This window comes from Dreissena polymorpha, chromosome 3 (assembly GCF_020536995.1).
Source record: "Dreissena polymorpha isolate Duluth1 chromosome 3, UMN_Dpol_1.0, whole genome shotgun sequence".
Lineage (NCBI taxonomy): Eukaryota > Metazoa > Mollusca > Bivalvia > Myida > Dreissenidae > Dreissena > Dreissena polymorpha.
The window spans coordinates 119,309,186-119,335,254 of NC_068357.1; the positions used below are offsets into that span (position 1 = coordinate 119,309,186).

Sequence of the window (26,069 nt, forward strand, 5' to 3'; positions counted from 1 at the left end):
AAATTAATAGCCGAAAACGGCCGATTTAGTGTTAAAATAACGGGTACATTTATGTATATTGACCGTACCCGGGGTACATGTAAGTAGTACCCGAGCCGACAATTACCAATCGAGCGTAAATAAAACAACTCCCAACATGTGCAGCTAAAACCCATAATTAATATCTTGGTTTGGGCACATTTTGCGCGAACCTACCATATATCCCGTGAAAATGTCTTAATTTCGTGAGTTTTAATTATACCAATTTTTTTTTCATATTTTAACACCACAAAAAGGAATTAAATTAAAACAGAGAGAATTGCATTAATAAATCAAAGCGCTGAAGGCACTGAAGATGTTCGCTATTGCATAATTTAACACGCAATTCATTTTTGAAAATCAATCGCAAGTTTGAAATGAACACACGCCATTCAACTTTATAAAGTGTGTGTCATAGCGCACGGGTCGAGTTTTGTGTGCATTTTTATCATCCTTATTATTTAATAGAAATAACTAAGACAAAATAAAAACAACATGCTTTTTGGAAGTTCTGAAAGCATAGAAAGTATGATGAAAATGGTAATGATAACTTAATATAAAGAAAATTTGCAGGAACCATCATATTAAAGGAATATTTTTTTCTAATATCAAATGACTATCTCACCAAGAATATAAATTCATAATGAAAATTCCGTGTACAAAACTTTTGATTTTTGACACCATATACAAATTCAAAATATACAACAATCTTCGTATCTTGTATATGGAGGAATAAAAGTATATTAACATTGCTGTTTATGCTTTACTTATTACCCGAACACGGTGTCAACAACGCTAACATAAACATAGGTATAGAGCACTCGTGCGCTTTTAGGCGTAGCTGTTTCAGTTTTCATCTTAGTGACTTTTACATAACGCCAACAGACACGCATGAATATTTTCGAATATTTAATAAGCTGATTCGAGATACAACCTCTGAATTTTTGCAACATCACTGCGTATGTGCTCAATTCAAAGGATGTAGCACTGTTCAGTGTAAGGAATTCCGGACTACTCTCTGTATGCTCAAACGACACAAATTGTGGCCCTGTTACAATTACGCGTTACAATCCATCTCGCAGAATTTCACTTTCGCCTCCAAGATGAGAAAACAATCATTAGCGAAATAGTATAGTGTCACGATAAGAGAAAATCGTTTAAGTATCATACCACAATGTTTGCCGTACTTGGTCAGCACGTCTGGAAATCATTCCTTAATGTGTGGATAGGCTGCCATAATTAACAAGTTTGCTATTTTCAATTCAATTTTGTATCAAAAAGGATTGTTCTTAAATGTGGCATTTTCAATTCGCAATGAGATTTGTAATGACCCTCGTCATGTGAAAATGGGTCTTATTCCATATGCGCCCATCATATAAATAGCCCACTCAGCTATCACTCCTTCTGGTAAGGAGAAACATAACATATTGAGTGATTTTAAAGCGAACAGCGTCGCCTATGGCCTGACTGCGCAAAAGCACATGTTGGGTTTAACAAACGCTTGCCGAAACGCATAAGACCCATTTTCGCATGACGGCGCTATTGACGTGTGATTTAAATGTGTCGAAACAAAACTGCGTTTAAATCAAATATAAACATACGATATATTTCGATAGTGAAGAAAGATACTCATAACAAGGCATATGAGGACACATATGAAGTGCTCTCCCGTAGTATATTTTTTATTTTACTCACACTAATGTGTGGTTTGACAATGCTAACACACATTTCATGCGGTGAATATGCAGCTTACAAGTGAAAAACACAACACAATAGGTAAACTTTTGTTTAATTGTATTTAATTATTTAGAAAAGTAAATTGCTAACTTTATTTCAAAGTCAGCGTATACGCCGACTACATTTTTAAAAGACATTTATTGTTATAAATATATTTAATATAATAGATTAGGTTGTTTTCGGTTTTAGCGATTAAAAAGCATTTTCGAGGTTGCCTATAGTATGCCTGTAGTAATTCATGAACTCATATCCAACTGTCTATGTATTGAGAATTGTGAATATAAACAAGCTTAACCTTCTACTAACCTTATGCTATTGCATTCGTATTATTATTATAAATTGTTATATTCGGGTTTAGCAATTATGAAACTTTTTTTTGTCTATCGTATCGCTGAAGTTATTGTTGAACTTATGTTCAACGTTTTATACATTGAGAATATAAACAAAGACCTATAGATAATATGGGTCTTTGATATAAATAAGCGTCAACTTTTTCCCGAATCTCTCATTTTACGACCTGTACTACGTCATTGAGTTGTATGCGAGAGCGTAACCTATTGCGTTGTTATAACCCGTAAACTTTCCTTTGTTTATCGACAGACGCATCTATTAATAGCCTCATATATCATGAATGCCAAAACTACCGGGAAAAAGAACCACGTGACCAAATAGGACGCAAAACGCAAATACCATGCGACTACGACTTTTATTATGTAAGAAAGCTCCGCAATTCCTTTGAAGTCGGAGCCTTGTGATTGCTATTACTTAAATAATTGACCTCTAACTGAAGTAAGCAAAGGAAACGCAGCACCTAATTGACCCATTCCTTATATGTGCGAAGGCAGATTGAATTTTACTAATGTATGGTTTGCCTATTATAACACACATTATAATGCGGTAAATATGCGACTAACAAGTCAAAAACACTATAATTAAACTTTTGTTTTGAATTAAGTTATTTAGAAAACAAAATTCCAAACCTTATTTCAAAACAGCAAGACTACATTTTTTAGAGAATATTATTGTAATATTTAAATGTTTTTTTAACAGTTTCAGCGATAATGAAACATTTTTTTATGTTGTCTATCGTATCCCTGTAATAATTGTTGAACTCGTGGTCAACGTATTATTAATTGAGACCTGTGAATATAAACAAGCGTAACCTTATACTACTGCGTTATTCTCACACGGACTCCCCTTTGTTTATCGCCAGCCTCAGATTTATGAATGAGCTGAGCGAAAATACTACGTCACGCACACGCAGCAGAAAGTGGACTATTTTAATCATTCATAAACAATCTCCTACGCGACACGTACAATACGATCATTGTTTATTGATTCTTTTCTATAAAACACCGTTCGAAAATATTGAATGTAACACGATATTAATATAATGTTGCCATTTGTGAATACACATAATTGGAGAACTCAAACCTCTTGCATAAATTATACAACTCTTTCTTGCGCGGATACGCAATCGGGTATTGGGTTAATCATCCCTAGTCGTATCGACCTGAATTTCACACTAAGTACTTTAGACGGGCGCTAAAGCGCCCATCTAACAAAAACAATTTATCAAACGAAATTTAAAAGATTAAAAAGTTAACTTACCATAAGTGTTATCTTCCCGACATATCTTCAGATATAAGTATAGTATAAACTAATAAAACCAAAATATCACAAAGTTTTGAAAACAAACTAATACATGTGTTGTATCTAATTGTACTGCCTCACTGTACCACAGCCCAGTGGAAGCTCACACAACTGCCACAATGTTTAGAAAGGGGCTTATCAGTCAGGTCAGAAACACATGTGCATGCTGGCAGATAGAAGGATTCTTATCTTGGATCATAAATTTTTGGTCAGTTAGGCTGTCCATGGCAAATGATAACAATTAGGCATCACACTGTGCTAGAATCCAGAGAACTCTCTGAGAAGGTGGTAAAAAGTTACAGACTGGTCATATATTTATATTCAGTGAAAACACACACACAATAAAGGCAACCTGTTTCTATCAACAACCTTCGAGTACACTTTTAGACTTTTCTAATACATCACTTTATCATATCAATATAGCTCCCTTATTTTTGAACGGCTTGTGTTTAAATTTCGACCATGGATAATTCTACACATATCTGATAATACATGAAAATTAAATTGAAATTGAAAAAAATAAAATAAAACTTACCAAATTTAAAACGTTACTTCAAAGATCAAATTCGCAAACTCGTACAACGTTAAATAATAACAATGTGAAAAGTAAAACGCATAAACTTACACGTCATAATAATTGACCGGCTTGCAACATGCCGATTGAACAGTTTCGCTCCTGAATATCCATACGAGCCATATTGTTTTTCTTTCATTACTGTTATGTTTTCCTCGTGCAAAAATTTACCTAGGATTATGATATTGAAATTAAATCGGAATAACATGTATATCGCCATTTACAACAATTGTTGTTTTTCTAACGCAATACTTTTTAAAACTAACATAGCTCAGTAATGAGTGAATATATTTATTTGAAATTTCACATGTGATCATTTGACTACAATATGTGCAAGCTAACGATAAAATCATTCATCCGTGACGATCAGACGCTTTAACAAGTGAGAAAGGTAGTGACTACTAAGTCTGTAAAATACAAAGTGCGCGATTGCGCTCCTGAATATTCATACGAGCTTAATTGTTTTGTAAATTAATTTTATGTTTTCCTTATGTAAGAACCCTCCTAAAATAATTAAATTTAAATAAAAATAGAATTAAATTGCGTTTCAACATTTCCACGTGCAAAAAAATGGAACCACACCTAGCCCACGTGCTGGAAGCACGTGCATTATGTCCAGTTGTCCCAGTTTTGTATGTTTTATTTTTGTGTGTATTAAGAATCCGATTAGATTCTACATAAAGCATCAGATCGTAAACACACTAAACATAAACTTTGAACAAGAAAATGTTAACCGAACAAAATGCCAACAAACCGCATAGCAAATCGGAAAATATATCTGGATTTTGTATAGATGTGTGCTTGTAGCATATATCCTTTGTAGACTTACCTCATAATGCCGTTGCATTAAATCGGTATGTTGCGTATTCCGCACGTCCCAAACTTTTTTGAAAACGGCCATTAGAATTGCGCCGCGCTATGGGTAAACGAGGCTTAATGCATGTGCGTAAAATTTCGTTCTAGATAATCCCGCACAGGCTAATCACAGACCGACTGCACAGGCTAATCTGGGACGTCGCTTTACGCACTTGAATCAAGACCAGTTTTCCAAGAGCGAGGCAAAATTCAACATACACCGATTTCAAGATGAATAGCAGGTATTACCGAACGTGAGTATCGACGATGTAAATACACGACAAATGTGGCGTAATAAAACCTACCCAGAAAAAAGAACAGATGGTTCGCAATTTTGCAGTCACCATTTAATTAAACATACCTATACATGTACACTTCAACACCGTTATTTCGAAGTCGTCGGGACCGTTAAAAAAACTTCGGATTAACGATAATTCGAAATAAACATTTGACAGAAGACTTTTCTGATTCTGTAAAAATGAAACGTTGTGGAATTCGCGTGGTTTTGTTACACGCTTACTTAAAAGCGTAAACTAGTCAGATAGCAAATAGATTTCCACTTGTAACAAACGGAGGAACAAAACGATTCTTTTTCTTGTTTTTATATTTGTCTTATTACAGAACATATAAAATATAAAGAATAGCACAAATTATCAGACATACATACATATGAATACATTTTCGGAAATTAAACATTTTTTTAAACTAATACGCGATGTATCTCTGAACAACGGCGTTCGCGCAGACGACAAAGGTGTAATGATCGGCTTTTTACGCGCCACGACAAAGGTGTGAAATTACGCACCTTATTTTGCAGTTTTGACTTCGGATTAAAGATTGATAATTAGGTGCGAATTATAGTGTTGGGACCGACTAAATCACTTCGAATTAACGATTTCTTCGGTTTAACGAAGTTCGGATTAACAATGAAATTTTACATTAAACAAAGGAGAACCAAAATCGGGACCTGAAAAATACTTCGAAATAACGGTGACTTCGGATTATCGGTGTTCGAAATAACGGTGTTGAAGTGTATTATAATAATAAGGGGCCTTTTCACGTTTTGGTAATTTGACAAATTACAAAAAATGGTTTCAGATACGCAAATGTTCGTTGTAGTTATGATATTTGTGAGGAAACGGTAATACTGAACATTTAACATGCTCTAAAAATCCAATATTTGCATCTTTTGACGATTTACAAACCTGAAAATAATTGCTGCAAATAGTTGCAACGCGAAACGATTTACTAATTTGGATAGTTCTGTTGCTGTCGTTATATTGTGTGACACTACGAGGATTGCTATATGAAGTTTAAAATACATCATTCATTTTATGAGCACGGATGCCCGTGTGGTCTAAGCCTTAGACTTTTACTCCTCACTGGTGTCAGTGGTTCGAGCCCTGTTGAGGGTTTCTTTTTTTTATTATTATTCTAGTTTTTTATTGCAGCTTTTTAGATCCAATGTTTAAATTGATCAATATAACGCATTTAATGGTGAACTTTAATGCATGCCAAAATCTGTGAAAAAATCCCTTCAAATCTCATTTCAGTTGAGACCGACCCAACTTGCCGTCTCGACTTAAATATTATTACTTGTTAAAGATGTAAGCAACGTTCTTCAAAAGGAGGTTAGATTTATAACCTTTTGCGGGAAATCGTCTACCAATCTAACACGAAAATAAACAGTTTTCAGATGAAAAGGTAACATTCTCTTACTTTTCTTATTGATAAAACTACTAGTGGGTTGCTTCGGTACACAAATACGCGTTCAATTGACTGACGGCTTCGTATACGTTCAATTTATGTTTGAGGTTATTTTACACTAACTCAAATGCCAATGCTGCCATACTGGTCAGCGAGTATTTGTCGGACGAAATTCACGGTTTTTCGTGGATTACTTCCTTAATAATGCAAATTACGGCATGAAAAGTTTACCGATAAATCTTGGGTTCGTCATGTACAAGTGCATGTAAACATAGTCGGATTTTGATGTGCGCATGCGTATGTACGAGGCCCGCATATGGGGTCATCAAAGGGAGGTAATTTTACACTATATAGGAGTATTTTCCAGACATTTATATGATTTAAGTAAATCGCAACAAATTATGTTTAAAATGGTATTTTTCTGAACTGAAACGATAGAAACACGTGAATGTATTTATTTAATGGTGCAAAATGTATTCGTCAGTGTGTATTAATAGAGTTACAATTGGAATCCAATATCAGTGCATACAAGAATATCCGTTTTTGATGTCTCTTTAAAAATGTTGTACGGTCATCGCATTAATAAATAAACGTGAGATAATTTCATATTGGTAGAGAAACAAGGCTATAAATTATCATTGCATTGGTATTATTTATAATATGATGATTATTTAATACCAAAAACGTGTTTCATTCAATACATAAGGTTTTATAATAATCAATACATCACAAACGTCAAAAGCAGCTTACACGAATCTCGTGCACGAGAAACACAAGGGACACAGCCATTCACTCTTCACAATACAGCCATGGCTTACATGCCTTACAATACCAGCTTTCTCCCTCTTCCATACTCTCTCGTAAGTATTCTTGCTCGCTACGATGCAAACATTCAAAATGGTACCATTTGCCACACACTTTCTCATCACACCCGAACCACACAATGCCCTTGCTCTCATCCAACACCCTCCCTCTCATACAACAGACTCCACACGTAAACTTCTTGTTAGCAAGTTTCCCTCTATCCATTTTCTCGTCCGCTTTTTTCTTCTGTTCCTGTTCCCTGGCCAATCGCTTTTCAACACGTTCCTCTTTTCTCTTAATCTTTTCAATTTCTCCCTGCTCTTTCATTCTTTTCCTTTCGTCGGCTTCCAAAGCTCGCTGCGCATCTCGACGGTCTTTCTCGGCGGAAGCTTTCTCTCGTTCCTATCGGAGGAAAACCATTGTAAAATGCATGTAATACGATTTGATATGACACGAGACAGTTATAACGAAATAAGTGTTAATGTACAGTGATACATACAAAATGTGCACTGCTTCTGAATGTTGGATAGTGTTGTATTATGGTGATTAAATACCTACGCCTTACCATTAACTCCTTCAGTATTTCGTCACCACTTATTACTCGTCCCTCGGTAACTATTCTTCTTTTATTTCGTTGAGCTGCAGGTTTTGACGCTGGTGGAACTAAAATGTCAGCAAGTGACTCAGGCACTAGACCGGCCTTGACAAGAGGGTTAACCGTGAAACGTCCACATTCTTTACATGTCTGGGCCGAGTTGTCATCTAAAAAGAACGCATATGTTCATAATATGAAAAACTAATAAATAAATATGAGGATGTGTGCAATGTGTGTATCATTTTTTTTTAAACATACGTTATTTTAGATAATCATCTTGCAGGTAAACCGTACCATTAATATTTTGCACAGCGGGAAACATCGCCGGTATAAGCTGGGACTCGTCTATGGCTCCCCTGTCTAGTGGGACGATACCAGCTTTGACAAAAGCCCCTATGATGGTAGACGGTGTGATGCGGTCCATCGCATACTTCAGTAAAACAGGGTATTTGGATTTCCCTATAGTCAAGGACGGGCAAACAATTCCCAGATCAGACGCAAGTGATGCCATGTTTGTCTTTAACGGGCCAATTATCTGAAAATGTTTTTTAAAAATCAATCAATACATGTTTATTCAAATAAAACACTTGTTATGTAAGTCCTCATTTACCTTACGTGTTTTTATGTGACTAAATGCATACGAGTACAATGTTAGTTTGATTGTTTAGCCTTGTTAATAAATTATTCAACGATTTAGGCTTTTGACTAGGATGCTATTGAGTTTGAGATACCTTCACATCCAACGGCTGCAAGATGTGCGTGGTATGGCCTGGAAACCCGATCAGCACAACATCGTTCGCCCTGGCCGCCTGAATAACTGGTAGGGAAATGTGTGCGTCATGATTGTCCATGATCAAGACAACCGGCCTTGCTCGCCCACAGTGGGGCAGAAATCCTTTCATGAACCATGTTTGAAACAACTCATGGTCGATATACCCCGTCGAGCTGCTCCCATAGAGCCATGTGTCTGGCACGCCGTCGGTAAAACGCGTGTGTGGCAATGAACCCTGTATGATTTTTCAAATTTAAACATGTATCACCAAGTACCTTGGGCATGACATAAAAGCATGTATATTACGTACAAAACTATAAACAAAAATACATGGTTGATATATTATCATATTTTTTCCATTTGAGTTTAAATGAGTCGTGTTCTGAGAAAATTGAGCTTAATGCATGTGCGTAAAGTGTCGTCCCAGATTAGCCTGTGCAGTCCGCAGAGGCTAATCAGGGACGAAACTTTCCGCTTGTATGGTATTTTTAGTTCCAAGGAAGTCCCTCCTTACCGAAAATAAAATTTAGGCGGACTGCACATGCTTATCTGGGATGACACTTTACGCACATGCGTTAAGATCAGTTTTCTCAGAACAAGGCTCAAATATTATATTACAATTTCATAATCTGTAAGCGTTTAAGCTTGAATAATATTTAAGTGCTTAAACAATTCACTGCATTTATACAGAATACAATTACCTTGAAAATAATCATTGTAGGGAGAAACCGCCCATCTGCACAAACGCAAAGGTGCGCGGTTATATGGTTTCCTCCACCGCCCATAACTTTCCGGCTGATGGTGTGCTCCCTTTTTCCAGTAATAACTTTCTCTTTGGCTTTTTCTTTTCCCGACCAACCGGTCTCGTCACAGTTGAATATCTTAATTACGTATAAGTAAGTGTGTAAGCAATGAAATTTACGATTTGAATGCACTAATTATTTTATCAGTAAGTAAATAGGTTTGTCTTCGTTTTTATTAAATTCCGATGTTTCTTAAAGTAAAATAATTTTATAAATGACATTAACAAATAAAAAGAAAAAAGAAAACCTTAAAAAAACGAACTTATATTTTCACTAAATTCATATAAGTATTCCATATTGATGTCAGTTGATATAGACCCGTTTACGATATAAAACAACTTACTTGTGATGGTTTATCTTTTACACCATACTGTGTGAGGGTTTTGTCCAGAAAGTCAAAGAATGGGTATATGACATCCTCCCTCGACATTGAGGAACGTGCCGGATCCAAACTCTCGGGCGTCCGTTCCTGAAGTTCCGGGTTGCGCGCAAACAATTTTCGGAACCATTCGTCTGACGGCCCATTCTCTGACACCTTATACGGATATGTCCTACCTGTACAGTAGTTCGAAAGTAAATCTACATAATATCATATAATACAACAATAACTGTGATGTAGGGGCGGGACCATGTTATAAAGACGTATAATTATAAAGGAATATACGTGTCCGTGGTAAATGAACCAGTCAAGGGTAAAACATTTCAATTACATGCACAGTATTCATAATAAGATTACAGACTTATAAATTGTAAACATAAATGATCGAACCAACCTCCTTGCTTAATGATTTCCCGAATATAAACACGGGTTCTGTTTCGTGTCATTGGGAAACCATGATCCGCCATGTATAATAGATAACTCACAAGAGCCCCCTCTTCCTCATCGTTTAATAGGCTCACTGGACCTGGGCGTGTCTCGCCAACACGCCCATGTACATGATCTGATAATGTACTACGTGGAACATTGAATTCCCGTGCAGCGACCCTAATTTTCATTTTGTGCTGCCTAACAGCAGAGACGGCACGCTGCATCTGTGTCTTTTCCCTTGATTGCATTTGTTTTCTGCAATTCAATCCATTTTTGCATTACATTCTAATTGTAAAACAGACACTTAAATATACCATTATCCTTTTTAAGTCGTTTAATTAATGCTAGCATTCCTTATATTTGTGTATCAAATGTGGGGTTTATTCGTAAAATAACTTAAACTATGCAAACATTAACATAGATTAGACTATTCAATATTACGAAACACAGCTATTACAAACCCATCAAGGGCGAAAATCCCAGCAGTGAATGTATATAGAATGTATATAGTCGTCAATAAGATTTGTTTCCCTTTAATCAAAGCGTTAACTATAAACATTTTGCAAGCAAATACGATATCTGTTTATAAAAAAGTGTTTCGAGTTTTTAATGTAAACAAATCAATAATTGAAATAGTTTGTTGCTGATGACTACATCAGTTTCGTGTAAAATATGAGGTTTTAAGAAAAAACAATGGAGGTTTGGTGTATTGTAGCAGACGACCGAAAATGTCAAGAACACAGGTCGGGCCTTATTGAGTGAATTATTTTGCGCATGCGCGTACTATTAATATCCCCCGCGCGGAGGTCACATTTCATTGCGACACAATTTGTAAACATTACAATTATTTAACTACAATACTTGCCTTTCAACGAATTTCTGGTGTCAACATTGAGAAAACAATCGCGCGTAAGGATGTGACGTAGAAAATTGTGCTAATGGGTTAAAATACACGAAATAAATAGAACGTCCGATAAATACTGCTGTCCGACAAATACTCGCTGACCAGTAGAGACCCATAATGAAACGGGCGGCATTGTTTTCCAGATAGATACGACACAAATAACATGTACCATTAGATATTACACATCAATCAAATGAGGATTGAAACAGTAAATACTGTTTACAAATATATTCTATACGGATGAAGGATTCTTAATATGATAATATGTGCTACCTAATTTACGTGCAAAAGCTTATTTAATGTTTGATAAAGATAACACAGGTAATATATGTCTGCACTAGTGCTGCAACAATACGCCAAAAACCGTATTGCAATATATTGTCAGTTAAAAAACCCGTATTGCAATATATCGCAATATATTGCTAACTTGTACCAAAATTATAACTTGCCATTTATCCGATAATCCCGAATATTCCAGTTTTAAAGCAAATTTTGGTAAATATTTACTATATGCCGGTAAATATGCTCAAGAATAACAAGACACACAATCATTCGCAACTTTTCTTATATATCAAATACATTTTGGCATTTGTTACTATTTAAAGATGTGATGAAATAACGTCCAACCCAGGCATTTTTTTTCCACTGAACACGCGTAATTCACCTGACGTGATGTTCCCATTTTTATTCAACACAAAATACACCCATACTTTCCATGCGATGTCCTACATGTCTGTATCATTTTCGCGCGCTCTTTATTGAGACAAAGGATAAAGCACTTTTTATTTGACGCTATATTTTTTTATTGTCACATTAGCATTAAAATTTTGAAGCGTATTTCCGAAATTTGGATTACAAATTTAAAAATGCTCAATTTAGAATCGAACGAAACATTTACAGCTGTGCGCAATTAATTCAACGATAATCTGTTCAAAAGCATCGAACGAATGCTCCGATGTAACAACGTTACTTCGTATAATATACTATTCAGAATGCTATTTTAACGAAACACAAAATTACACTGCTTATTTTGTTTACCTTGTTATCATTATTTTGGATGGCTTTTCTGGACGAAATGTGAATTAATTTTTGTAAAATTTTTGTACCGGTATGATGAAAATCGTATCGCAATACAATATGCAGATTGCGTATTGCGATATATACCGATATACCGGTATATTGTTGCAGCACTAGTCTGCACATTATCATGCAACAAAACATTCAATTTCTTTACAAAACAATATGTAATTTAGCAAAACAATAAAATATAATTTGTTTAAATCTTAAACAAGTTTATGAAGCTTTTTGTATAGTAACCCCTTGTACTGTTTTCAAACTCTTAAACATGTATTTCATTTTTTGTTTCCATTTTTTAAAAACAATGTTAGAATTTAAAAAAAAATAAAATAAAAATCTCGCGAAACTGTGTTTTATTGATGTTTTCCATATGCAGGGATGCCATTAATGTTTTAGGGCAAGATTATTTCTAAAACGATTTTATTTAACTTAAGCATAAAAAAGAAAGGTGCTGTACTTCATTATTTTGGTCCCATGTCTAAATCATTAACCTCGTAAATGTATCCCCTGCATATGTAAATGAAAAACTTTTTGTACTTAATTAATATTAATAAATATATAAATGCAACAATGCTTGCGGGAGTGTTTGCGTCTATCTTGAAAGAAGTGCAAAGACCTCATTCACTGCGCAAAATTACACAGACCAGAAATATCACCTTTGGCTTTGGACACAATACTCTTTGCATATCTTCCGCACTATTAGAGCTTATGTCATGAAATGTGGTAAACTTATTGTATTTTTCTGAATCCTCAGGAATTAACAGTTGGTAAAAACTATCGCTTATGGCATACACAGATTGAACATTACTGGGTTGGTGCTAAGGAGAAAATACTAGTAGCAAAAATTTAGGTTTATGATGAAGACCCACATTATAAGCTTAACGCTAAATATATGAGTGTACCTGTCACTTTATGTGTGAGACAAAAAATAAACAACAACATACTTATTATCACGAATTTACTGTTATCAACAAGAATTGTTTTACCAGTAAATAATTTACCAAACCATATTTAAATAAAATATAATCAAATATTTTTCACCTGAATTTAATTACATTATTTTTTTTATTTTCATTTCATTTAATTCATTTTCATGTTATGAAAGTAAAGATACTCAGTCATTATGGAATGTGGCATTAAACATATAGACAGCAGCTGCGTATTGCATGTGAATGAGGCAGTTTCCACATGAATATGATTATAAAATAACAACCCGATTATTAAACTGCATGTACATCCCAATTGATTAAAGTCAAGTTTTTGTATGTTCAAGCTCATTAACAAAATAACACATTCAGTATGTTCATTTATACCCTTATCTTCTCGCCCTTGTTTCTGTGCACTCAACACATATAGTATTAGACACACTGTTATGAGTTTGCATATATTCCGTAAGTTCCTACCACGTGTTTGTTAGTTAAAAAACACGCTCAGTCATGGCACTAAATGTCAATGAGTTGACTTCATCAAAGATGTAGAACCAAAAGAAATACTCCACTCATCCAGTACGCCTTCTATGAAGAAATAATAACAAGCAGTCATCAAATAAAATGAATACCGTATCCTACACTTTCGCTTCTTATATGGTCTTCAAAAGTAAGTAATCAGTGGTAATCAGAGACAGTTGACAAGACTAAACGTCTGCTTTTCGCTTATTTGCAATTTTTTCAAAGTGTCAGCATAATGTGCAAAATAATAATGGTAATACACAACATGGTCTCAGGTGTGTCAAATGAATTTTTAAGCAAGGATTATTAATTATAGGTATAAGTTCAAGTGTACAACACACTCTTTTGTAATTAAAATATTGCAAAGTGTGCTACTGGCACTGCATTATGCACATTTATATTTAAGCAAAAATTAAAATTCATTTATATAATAAACAAGAAATCCGATACTTAAAAACAACTTAGTAGATATTGTTTAATGTACAATGTATTACTCAAAGTCATCATCACACAATGAGACAACACAATGGTCTCTAAACAGAGTGTGCTTTTTAATTGATGCATACATTTAATGAATAAATTCTAGTAACAGAAATACAGAAACAAACGTCTAGAGCTGCCTGGGAACTATCATTTTTGTTGCAGTTTTTAAATATCATACATTGGCTACTTTATTAGTGATTCTTTTACTTTTTGCATCTAAATTGTTTTTATAGCAATAATGATTATTTTCACTTTTTGAGGTATTATCCATTAATACTGGTATCAATATTTACTACATAAAACATGTGCATGTATCTAAGGTGATAGTTCTTCAGGTAGATTACAATATATTATGTAAACTCAGGTACACCTACAACTCTCATTACCAGGTCAGTTCTGGATAATTGCTTATCAATAAGGGATAATTGCTTATCAATGGGAATCTGGCACTAGTGTGTATTGAATGGTCAGGTTCATGATTTAGTGGATTTTTAGGTTAACCTTAAATTTAAGGTACATGACCTACATAACTGAATTTCAGGTACACCTTAAATTTAAGGTACATGACCTACATAACTGAATTTCAGGTACACCTTAAATTTAAGGTACATGACCTAAACTGTTTATTAGGTTAACCTAAGATTTCAGGTAGGGGGGTTACTATATAAACCTGATGTTATATTCAAAAAGGGGGCTTGGAATTAATTGATAGGAGAGATGTATATATCATAAATATCAAATGCTTGACTTTAGTTGGAAATGTGAAAATAAATTGTGTATATAATGTAAATAAAATGTAGTAGTAGAAAGAAATGACTTTACTTAATTTCTACTAGCTCTGCTAGTTAAATGAGTTAAAAGAGAGTTTGTCCACTTTATGGACTGGTGGCAGCGTATTAACTTGACTGAATTATAAAATTCTAGTCAGGATATTTGTGCAAGACTAGACTTCGAGTTACTACCATCGAAGTTCTAAAATTTTGCGACACTGGTGCCAAGCGGTGGGATTAGAGACTTTAACACGTGCGATTGTGCAACACTCGTGCAGACGGCTGGATTAGAGACTTTAACATGTGCGATTGTGCAACACTCGTGCAGACGGCTGGATTAGGGACTTTAACACGTGCAAGCAGTTATTCTAAATGATGATAGAATTCTGAGAATCTACGAAGATGGAAAATTTAGAAAGTTTAATTTTCGTGATTGTTATTGTTTCGAGTTTTGGTTTAGCAATCATTGCTGGACAGATCGGATTGTGGGGTGCAGCTGCTTGTCTTAGAAATCATTACAACAGTGGTGGTCACGATAGAAATGACCATAGGAAGTACAAACGGAATAATATATCCAACGTTGAGTGTTTTAATTGTCACAATCTTGGGCATTATAAGAGCGAGTGTCCAATACAAACCGAGGAGCAGAATAAGGAATGCTGAAGATATTGAGAATGGAATTAATGTGATTGAAATGTTTAATTTACGGTTTTGTCATTTAAAACAAATGTGATAGAAAAAAAAGTGATTATGATGTACATGTGTTTGATGAACACACAAAATTAATAATTGTGTCAAAAAGTTGTGGTATATTCTGAAAGATGATGGAATTTATATGTGCAATTTTGGTGGTGTTGCATCAAATATGTGAATTGGAGTGTGTAGTGTTGTACACACTTACATGTAGTTGTCAAAAGTGGATTAATTCTGTGATGATGGTACAATTCAATTTTAAATTTGAACATCAAATGGGCACCAAGCATTTGAACGGGGATAGTTTATTCCAGATTTCATGCGATATGAAGGAATATAATTTTCGATGTGAGGGCTGCAAGGGTAGTTCAAAACTTCGGCAACATGAATCGTTAGAATTTGTGAAAGTAGATGATGTGGTACCTTTATTCACCAGGAATACTTCCTCTTCCGGGATAAATACAGGATGTACAAGTTTTCATGCTGTACGATCATTTCTCTACTGGTGGATTATTTTAGTCGTGTTGTTAGCTGCAATTATCAGTATCATAACTGGTAATTTTCCGTTTGAAAGATTAAAATTCGTATTTACCAGGAACGTTTCCGCTTCCAGGATAAATTATGGATGTACACGTTTACATGCTGTACATTCTTTTTAATACGTTGGAACGTTTTCGTTGTGTATTTAGCCACTATAACAAGTGTTGTGAAGAATGGATTTCACAAAATCACTGGCAGCGTATCGAGTCTCAGGATCCGAGACAAGTCTTTTGAAAGTGAACATGGAGTATCTCCGAAAGGTGTGGGAGAGGGAATACTTGGATTGAATCTGGTGACTTTGACCCTACCCTCACTGTCCACGTACAGTTCAAGCCCTCGCTCTATGTTTTACTTTTTTACATGAAGTATTACAACAACTGCAATAGAATGATCCAGATGTACATGGATCATGGGCAAAGTTGCAAAAGAATGACTCAGCCGTACATGGGTCATATCACCTGGTTGGGGAAAAGTCCTTATAAACCAACTAGAAATGTGATTGCTGGTAAATCACCAGCAATTCGTATTGTGGCTAAAATGGGACATATTACATATACTTAAGGAATGGTGTATTAATTTATGTTCCGTAAACTCCCATGTAAGGACATGAGAGTAAAAGAATGACAGTGGAAATTAAACATCTAACCTTTAAAGAAGCTATTATTTAACACGACAATTTACGATCAATAAAAAGACGGAATTGAGATTGTGATTAAGATAAAATACTAATTTCTTATAACGTGGAAGCTCTGGAACACTATTTTGATAAAACTTTGAAGAAAATTAGAGCCAATAATATGAAAGGACCTTTAGTGATTACTAGAAAAGTTGAGGACTTATTATTCGAGATCAAGTCAAATGTGCAAAAATCCAGAAATTAGAAAAGACCATTACGGAAACTACCAATAAATTAAAAGCAATGATTAAGGAGAAAAATGATGAAATTCTGGATGCCATGAAAAAAACACTGCAATATCAACAAGAACTTTTTAACGCCTATATAAACCACAAGCAGGAAGACCAAACATTGAAAAACTATCTGATCAAAATCTCAGAAACCACCCTGGATATGTTAAAAAAATGAAGCGTTTACAAATAATTTCGCCTGTGTATCAGGCCCGCCTCTGCCGCCCTAGACGAGGCAGTCGCGGGTAAGTAGCCCAGGAGGGTCCACCATGGTCAGGCCACATTGTTGACCATGCGTGGGTAGGCATGAGGGATGGTTGATGTCCGTGTGGAGCGTTTGGAGTGTATGGAGCGAAACGACTAGACAATGATCAGAACAATTTCATTTCGTTTAATATGGATTAGTTTTTTTTCTTGTGTTTTATTTTTAAAACAATGTACATAAATATTTTATTTTTGTGTGTGACTGAACATAATATTCCAGGCGAATTGGATTTAAGTGACGGGATTTAATTTCATTAACTTTTCAAATATTCTTGGACTTTTAAATGTAGTAAAAGAGACATTCACTACAATTATTTTATATTTGCATTCATTTGTATAATGAATGAATTCTTATGTTTTAGGACCATTTTCAAAAATGATGATTGCATGATTATGAACTTTGATATAACTTGAATGAATTCTTATGTTTTGGGACCATTTTCAAAAATGATGATTGTATGATTATGTATTTGGCATATAACTTCATATATTCATTTTTCAATCTTCGAACATATATATATATATAATGTGATTGATTTATTTGGATTTGATATATTGTTTTTCGCTTATTTGACACCAGGGGTTGTCAAGCTGAGGGGGGAGTAGTGTTGCAGTTTTTAAATATCATACATTGGCTACTTTATTAGTGATTCTTTTACTTTTTGCATCTAAATTGTTTTTATAGCAATAATGATTATTTTCACTTTTTGAGGTATTATCCATTAATACTGGTATCAATATTTACTACATAAAACATGTGCATGTATCTAAGGTGATAGTTCTTCAGGTAGATTACAATATATTATGTAAACTCAGGTACACCTACAACTCTCATTACCAGGTCAGTTCTGGATAATTGCTTATCAATAAGGGATAATTGCTTATCAATGGGAATCTGGCACTAGTGTGTATTGAATGGTCAGGTTCATGATTTAGTGGATTTTTAGGTTAACCTTAAATTTAAGGTACATGACCTACATAACTGAATTTCAGGTACACCTTAAATTTAAGGTACATGACCTACATAACTGAATTTCAGGTACACCTTAAATTTAAGGTACATGACCTAAACTGTTTATTAGGTTAACCTAAGATTTCAGGTAGGGGGTTTACTATATAAACCTGATGTTATATTCAAAAAGGGGGCTTGGAATTAATTGATAGGAGAGATGTATATATCATAAATATCAAATGCTTGACTTTAGTTGGAAATGTGAAAATAAATTGTGTATATAATGTAAATAAAATGTAGTAATAGAAAGAAATGACTTTACTTAATTTCTACTAGCTCTGCTAGTTAAATGAGTTAAAAGAGAGTTTGTCCACTTTATGGACTGGTGGCAGCGTATTAACTTGACTGAATTATAAAATTCTAGTCAGGATATTTGTGCAAGACTAGACTTCGAGTTACTACCATCGAAGTTCTAAAATTTTGCGACATTTTTAATATCAACAATTCATTTGACATGCCTGATTGCAAATTGTTAATTTCACTATTTTTTCACATTGTTTTCACACCTGATATTTGTTATGCTGTATATTCTTTTTGCTTACAGACATACAGTCTCTTCACAATAATTGCAGTTTCTTTACAGTCCACTAAGGTTGAACATTACAGAGTCACAATTGCTAATGTTTCAGTCCCGGTCAAGCTTTATAGGTCCAGAATTGCTTCGTTGTTGAGTACAAAGCATGCAGTCAGTTTTGCTCAGCAGAATGCTGCATGGAATGTGTGAAGTCCAGCATTTGACAATGCAGCTTCTAAAAGAAAATCAAAAAGAATCTATATGAATTAGTCTATTTCCAATGTGTATGTAAGCACAGTTTGATTTTTTAAAGTTTGAAACAGTTTGGTACGAAAATGATCGAGTATGAGTCGGAGATGCAATATTGTTTACAATCACAACGTAACTTAATACATCACAAAAGAAAGGGTCTTGAGAATAATCACGTAGAATATACTCAAGAAATAACTCCAAAACTTAATAAAATGATAACTTTTATGTTCCATTAGTTTGACTGAATAATAATGACCTTAAATTTAAAATCGGCGAATTTTTGTATGTGCCGAAAACAGTTCCCATGTTATCAAAGGTAATCTTTAGCAATATAACATGTATATAGATTGATGTTTATGACATGTAACCAAACGCAATATTTTAATTGAATAATGACTTACCAATCGAGTGCATTCCATTTATTTATTAAATTTCAACAATGTAAACATCCACCAGAGTATGTCAGTTTCAATTTTTACTTCTTAATGACGTATCGACGAAAGCAGTGACGTCACACAGACATGTATAGTTGTCGACGAAAGAAACGCGGCCGTTCATGTTGTGAACAAATTAAACTTTTAAACAATTGTTTATTTATGTAAAGGAATAATATTAACTATAGAATATTGGTTTTTAATTGAAGAAGTTAATTCGAAACTAATCTTATTCGGTTTTGTAAACCGAAAGTACGCAAATAATTTAGACGGGTTATCTTTTTTAAGATTTTGTTAACAACATCTAGAGCAATTTTCAATTTGCAATGCATTATGGGAAACAGGAAGTGTCACACAGGGAGGCAAACAGACGTATTTTGATCGTAGAAAGTCATAATATAATAACATAGAGTACGATTCGCTTCTTAATAATTACTGCCATGCCGTATTATTTCACGAGGAATGCATCTACGTGTCATATAGCGTTTGTCGAAGTGCCTATGTGCTCCAGCGCTCTATGATTTTCCATCGCGAAAATAGGTGACGGCAGAAATTATTTGACTTGTATCCCTATAAGGTAATGTCTCTTTGTATTTCAGAAAAGTGATACAAATAAACGGTCAACGCCGGCTTTGCGGGCTTTTGCCCGTATTAAAAATTACTCCTATAAATATGAGGTCGATTTACATCGACCTCATATCGTTTAACGTTTTTTTGCAATAGCATCGTTTCGACATGAATTCATGTCGGAAGCTTTAACGGCATCAAATTCATAATATGATTATAGGTGCTACCTAATTTACGGGCAAAAGCTTTTAAAGTTTTTTTTGATAACCATGTATTTTTAATAAATACATGGACATGATTGTGTTCAAAATATTATAATTGTTGCAATAATTTAGTAATGCATCCAAAAAAATCAATCTTAAAACGTGATACATGTTCCAAGCTTAAAGATCTAGCATCTTATTTTTTTTTTTTTCTAGCCACAGAATTTATAGCTGGTTCGGTGTCTGTGGTTTAGTGGATGGGGTGTCTGCTAACTGGCTTAGTCACTGGGAGGTGTCTGTATTGAACCCTTTAGTGGGAGCATTCTTTAGATAACCCTAAAGACATACTATGGCGTACCATTTGGGTTGAGTCAAGAAGACCTACAAGTTAAAAAGAGAAATGTACGGCAAAGAACAATAATTGTACGTCGACATAAATATAAAATACACTTCAAAGTATATATTTGTACGTCAAAGTACAATTTGTACTTCGACATACATGTTTGTACTTCTACGTACACATTTTCTGAACAGCCAATCAAAACACTAGTCTCTTGAGCCGCTTTTCCTTCAGATTTATTCATAATAAATGTTTAAAATCTCTTTTTTAATTGAGGAAAAAATGAATAAAAATATCAGAATGGCAAAAAAACAACAAATAGAAGTTTTAAGTATTTAATGCATTGAAATAGATTATATACAAATTTGAAGAAGATTCAATTGTTACCTTTTTAAAATTAAAATTATTCAGCATATTGTGAGTATTTATTGATCATGCGGGGCGGAGTATCACGACCGTCCAGCGCATTACTGTGTAGGAAATTCCCAACGGTAACCAAACAGTTACAAAGCATTAACGGGATAAATAATGTATTATAATCTCCCCGTTGGTCGTATTTTGTGATAACCATAACTTGCATAAGTCAGAGGTTAATTCCGCCACGCCAGGTCAATAAATACGCACAATATCTATGAGTTAGCGGTCGATAGTCGCATAATTTGGTATTAATTATAATAATAATAATGTTTAATAAATACGCACAATATCTATGAGTAAGCGGTCGATAGTCGCATAATTCAGTATAAATAATAATAATAATAATAATGTTCAATGTCAAATATCTCTAAAAGCAACAGACGTAAGGTGTCTTCTGATTGGCTAACACTCAAGGGTCGGTGAAAATTGTACGTCGAAGTACATTTCTTGTTCTACCTAGTACTTCTTGTAGACTTTCGACGTATTTACGGCTGTACGGCCCTTATCTGGAGCTCTGTCTATAGTCACAATTTGAATGCAAATATTAGAATGCATCATGTTATATCATCCATATTTTTTTATTTAAACATTCAAATAACACATAGCACAGTACATATATAAAAAGGTATGTGGTATTGTGTGGAGATACCAAACACTTCACATCATTTATTTGCACATAAAATAATAGTTACAAAATAAGTAAAACTAAAACACTGTCATCAACCTACATTTCAAGAATATTAACGTATATGAAATTACAAAGTGGTGTTATTGTATTACCTTTTACAAAATTAACATTGCTGGTTTTGTATTAGCCTTAAAACATTTATCATGGATTGACAAGTAACAACCAATTTATTAATTACACAATAGAATGGAAACCATATTAATTGCATTATGCATTTACTAAACAAGCTATTCGCTACTGTTTAGAATTACACTATCTTACTAAAAATGATCACAGGTACTTAGTGCTTTTACATACTTGTGGTAAGTTTTGTATTACTAGTTTGACAACTATCGGCAGACACTTGTCGATATACAGACAAAATTTGCATGGGAACTTTCATATTTTTTCAGCATAATTGCCTTCAAATTGTTAATTTAACAACCCTTTGACATTGTTTGCACATCTGATCTTATTATACCATAGATGATTTTTGTTTATAGATAGACATATATAGACTTTTCAAAGTTCTATAAAAGTTCACACATGTTCCATCCAAGTAAACCAACAGAACCAATAAAAATCACCACAGATAATAACAAATGTGTATAGCTTGGAAATTATGATAGTTCAGGAATCCCTCCTTTGTTGATTTCTGTAAACCAAAACTGTCAGTTTTGCTGGATAGATAGGCTTGTATGAAGCCCAGCTCTTGCCTTCGCAGAACAGCTTCTAAAAAAAGGAAAACCAACAAATATCTTAAAATTTGATCAATAACGCAGACAATTTATAAGTGTCTTGTTTTTTGTTGATTTGAATCTGGCAGATTTTTTACGTAAGATTGTTGTACGAAAATCCAATGGTATCGGATTTTGTGGTTTGAGGCCTTAACTAATTATAGTGATATGTAACCTTTTGGGATATCGGTAAAGTGCGAGCAGACGAGGTGTAAATACGTAAAAAAATAAAGCTAAAAGACTAAAAAGTTAGATCGGAATATCTTTAAATTTTGAAAATAAATGTGTTTCTGGTGGATAACAACGACAACTTACCAGAATATTGCTCATGATCACAAGTAAAAACTTCTTTCTGAGAGCGAATGGAAAATGCGTCACAAATTCTGACAAATAAACAGTAGGGTGTCGTTATTGAAATACCGCGAGAATACTGGAAGAATAGAGATGCCAGCTATAATGTTTAAAACAAATATTTTTTTAACAAGCCTTTGTGATTTGTCAGGATAATAATAACAATAAGATATCGAAAAGATCAAAGCAAATAAATTCGACAGAAATCTGAGATTCGACAATATATTAAAGACGGGTTATGTTCACCTAAATTGTGTTTGGTAAAGACTGTCACTATATGTAGTGAACCAGTCTTTGGCTTATACTCACTGAAGAAGAGCATTCAGGGGAGATAATTGAGTAATGACTTAATTTTGGAACGGTTGCGAAGAAAAAATAATGCGAGAATATTTAGTGTGATTCGCTACACAATTATGATGTCATTGATATAACAGGTTTTTTTTTGGCCCGATTTTATAGCCAAAATACGACTATGATCCCAATCCCAAAAAGTATACTTTTTTCCCAAAATGTGGCAAAAAATTCCCAATTTCCAAAAAAAAAAAAAAAAAAAAAAAAAAAATTATTTTTTTTATATTTTTTTTTATAGATTTTTTAGAAAGAAGTAAAGAAGTGTTTTATGCGTATTTTATCTCAATTTTAATTCAATTACAACTAACAAAGTATTTTATGATTTTTTTCTTTTAATTTTAATGATTATAAATTGTTATATCAAATTTAGTATTTCCCTAATAAGTGGACTTTTCGTTTGGAAAAAATGGCTAATGAATTAATTTTCCCAATTTCATGAAAATGCCGATAAAATTCCCAATCCCAAAGCCATGGGCTATCTTCCCAAAAAGTGGAAAAAAAACCCTGTATAACTTTTCCTGAGGTATGCATTTACATGTGATTTAGCATATGTCAAAGTGTTTTTGATTTGTTCAAGGCCATAAATAGCATCGCGAAAATAAATGTCGCGTGGCAATTTTTTTTGAGACGTATCCATATGTGGTATTCTCATGTAATTTTAAGTCTAAATTCCCATATGTATGAACGGTCAACGCCCGCTTCACGGGCTTTTGCCCGTACTAGTGGGTTGATTCGGTACACAAATACGCGTTCAATTGACTGACGGCTTCGTATACGTTTAATTTATGTTTTAGGTTATTTTACACTTAATCAAACGCCAATGCTGCCATAGAGACCCATATAGTTGCAATAATTCAACTATCAGCTTTATAACCCAATGGGTTGCTGATAGTTGCAATGCGCTCTCTCTTGGCCATGGGTGCAAAATGTTATCAACAATGCAAGGGTTAAGGAACACTGAAACTGCAAGATTTTATCAAAGTTTACCTGTCTAAAGGTCACAATATACTAAATAGTTTCCCTATAATTCAATGTAAAAGCGACAACGTTGAGCGAAAATAAATTCAACATTTTGAACATAGAGACCCCCATAACCATACCTTTTCTTAAAGGCCATTCTTAGCGGAATCGATTTATGCAATAAAAAAAATATATCATGTTCAAACCAAAAAAGAACTTGACGCTAATCAAAATCGACTGTTTTTGCAACTTTTTTTCGGCCGTTTCTTAGTGGAATGTAACCTTTTTCAGTGCAAGGCTTTACTTAAGTCTCCAAGTTCATCATATTTCAGGGATTCGGTGGTGAACACCTATTTATGCCCTACCATTATCTCCGAAAGATAAAACCCGAACAATAGTTTAAGAAGTAAAACATGCCTTCGAGTCAACTTTGATATTTTTTTAGAGAGTACAGCCCTACATGAAACGAGTATTTAGTATATTGTAACCTAAACCACAAACTCATGCGAAGGTACCATTTAAGCAAGCAATAATTGCTTTTTATTGACTTCGTCTTTCTTTCGTACTTTTTATCAACCATATTGGATCAGTTCGCAATTTCCCGAATTAAAATGTCGCTGTTGGCTAGCGCATTACACCAATTGTTTGCACAACGGATGAACATCAACTCTGCTAGGTGCTATGGGTCCGTATTCACCGACGTTTTGGTGAAAGTCTAAATTATAAACACAAACTTAAGAAAATAAATCAATCGAAATAACATTTAACCCATAATAATGGTCACAAAACGATCACATCAACATTAGAAAACTTTACTTCATCAATGAAAATAGCATGTTAAAATGAATACATCTACATTGAACATTGAAACAAGTCTAACACGTCAAATGAAAAATATGCTACCATATTAATTGGTTCTTGTCCCAACGCTGTGTATCCCCAATGACAAAGTACTTAGGCAATTATAATTATAAATATCAACAATGTCATGCACAAATGTTACTACCTGCCAGTAAACAGTGAAATAAGCACTACTAGTACTATTCAGTGTAAGTGTTAATTATAGACATACATTTACTAGAAAAAATCAATCGAAATAATGCTAAACCCATGATAATGGTCACAAAACAATCAACATAAAGAGAACTTCATAATAGTTTGTCCGGACACGCTCCAAAACATGTACAGCTTCGTGAGCATCTGTTACAACAAATACACAACTGGCAAACACACACTTCACATGTGTCATCTTGACAACCATCGCCTTGGGCAGGAATAGGATTCATGTCTTTAGTTCTTAGCTCCTTCAGAACGGTACGCCTGACGCATTCCGTCCCATTCACCATGGTATGCATAGCGTCATGGCAATCCGTTATGGACCGCGGGTACGCGAAAACTAGAGCAAGAGCGGGATCTCCATCGCTACCGGCTCTGCCAGTAAGACAGGATAGAGCGCCGTGCGCCCCAGTGGACCACGAGCCACACGTCCGGAATGTCGATCTACCATCACAGAAAATAAATGTCATTGTTGAGTATCAAGATTTACCTTTTTTTTTAAATAAAAATACATACTCATGTTTTAACTTCGTACGATATACAAGTTTAATTTATATGGTATGAACGTGATTGAGCAAAATTGAATAAGAGAAACTTTATTTACTAAGTAAATAATAGTTTTATTGAGAAAAAAATGTCGAAGTGAGTTATAATCATTGTGAAAGTAACTTACTCCAAGCCCAAAGGCGACTGTTGCCACAACAACGCTAACTCTTCCGGCCCGGAAATCATTTAGAAATCCTCTCCTTCGTGGCGTTCGTTGTTGAAGATGTAAACATTTCAACAACGCGGTTGTA

The 26,069-nt window shown here is 34.2% G+C and overlaps 2 protein-coding genes across 5 annotated transcripts in view; one reads left to right on the forward strand and one right to left on the reverse strand.

Annotated features, from left to right (window-relative positions):
- LOC127871207 (uncharacterized) overlaps positions 1-26,069 on the forward strand; it is a 617,936-nt gene that overhangs the window by 74,700 nt on the left and 517,167 nt on the right. The gene's annotated exons all lie outside the window — the stretch shown is intronic.
- Positions 7,177-25,742, reverse strand: LOC127874932 (uncharacterized). The gene is made up of 7 exons (XM_052419626.1): positions 25,457-25,742; positions 9,862-10,073; positions 9,417-9,596; positions 8,675-8,950; positions 8,238-8,478; positions 7,914-8,110; positions 7,177-7,750 (listed from the first exon to the last, which is right to left on the reverse strand). The coding sequence occupies exons 1-7, from the start codon at positions 25,740-25,742 to the stop codon at positions 7,334-7,336; spliced, it is 1,809 nt and encodes a 602-aa protein (XP_052275586.1). The 3' UTR covers positions 7,177-7,333.

Coding starts and splice junctions, on each gene's coding strand:
- LOC127874932 (XM_052419626.1), bottom strand. CDS start 25,742: ATGACATTTATTTTCTGTGATGGTAGATCGACATTCCGGACGTGTGGC. Junction 10,074..25,456: donor TGGTTGTCAAGATGACACAT/GTGAAGTGTGTG, acceptor ACTACTGTACAG/GTAGGACATATCCGTATAAG. Junction 8,951..9,416: donor CTACAATGATTATTTTCAAG/GTAATTGTATTC, acceptor AAAATCATACAG/GGTTCATTGCCACACACGCG.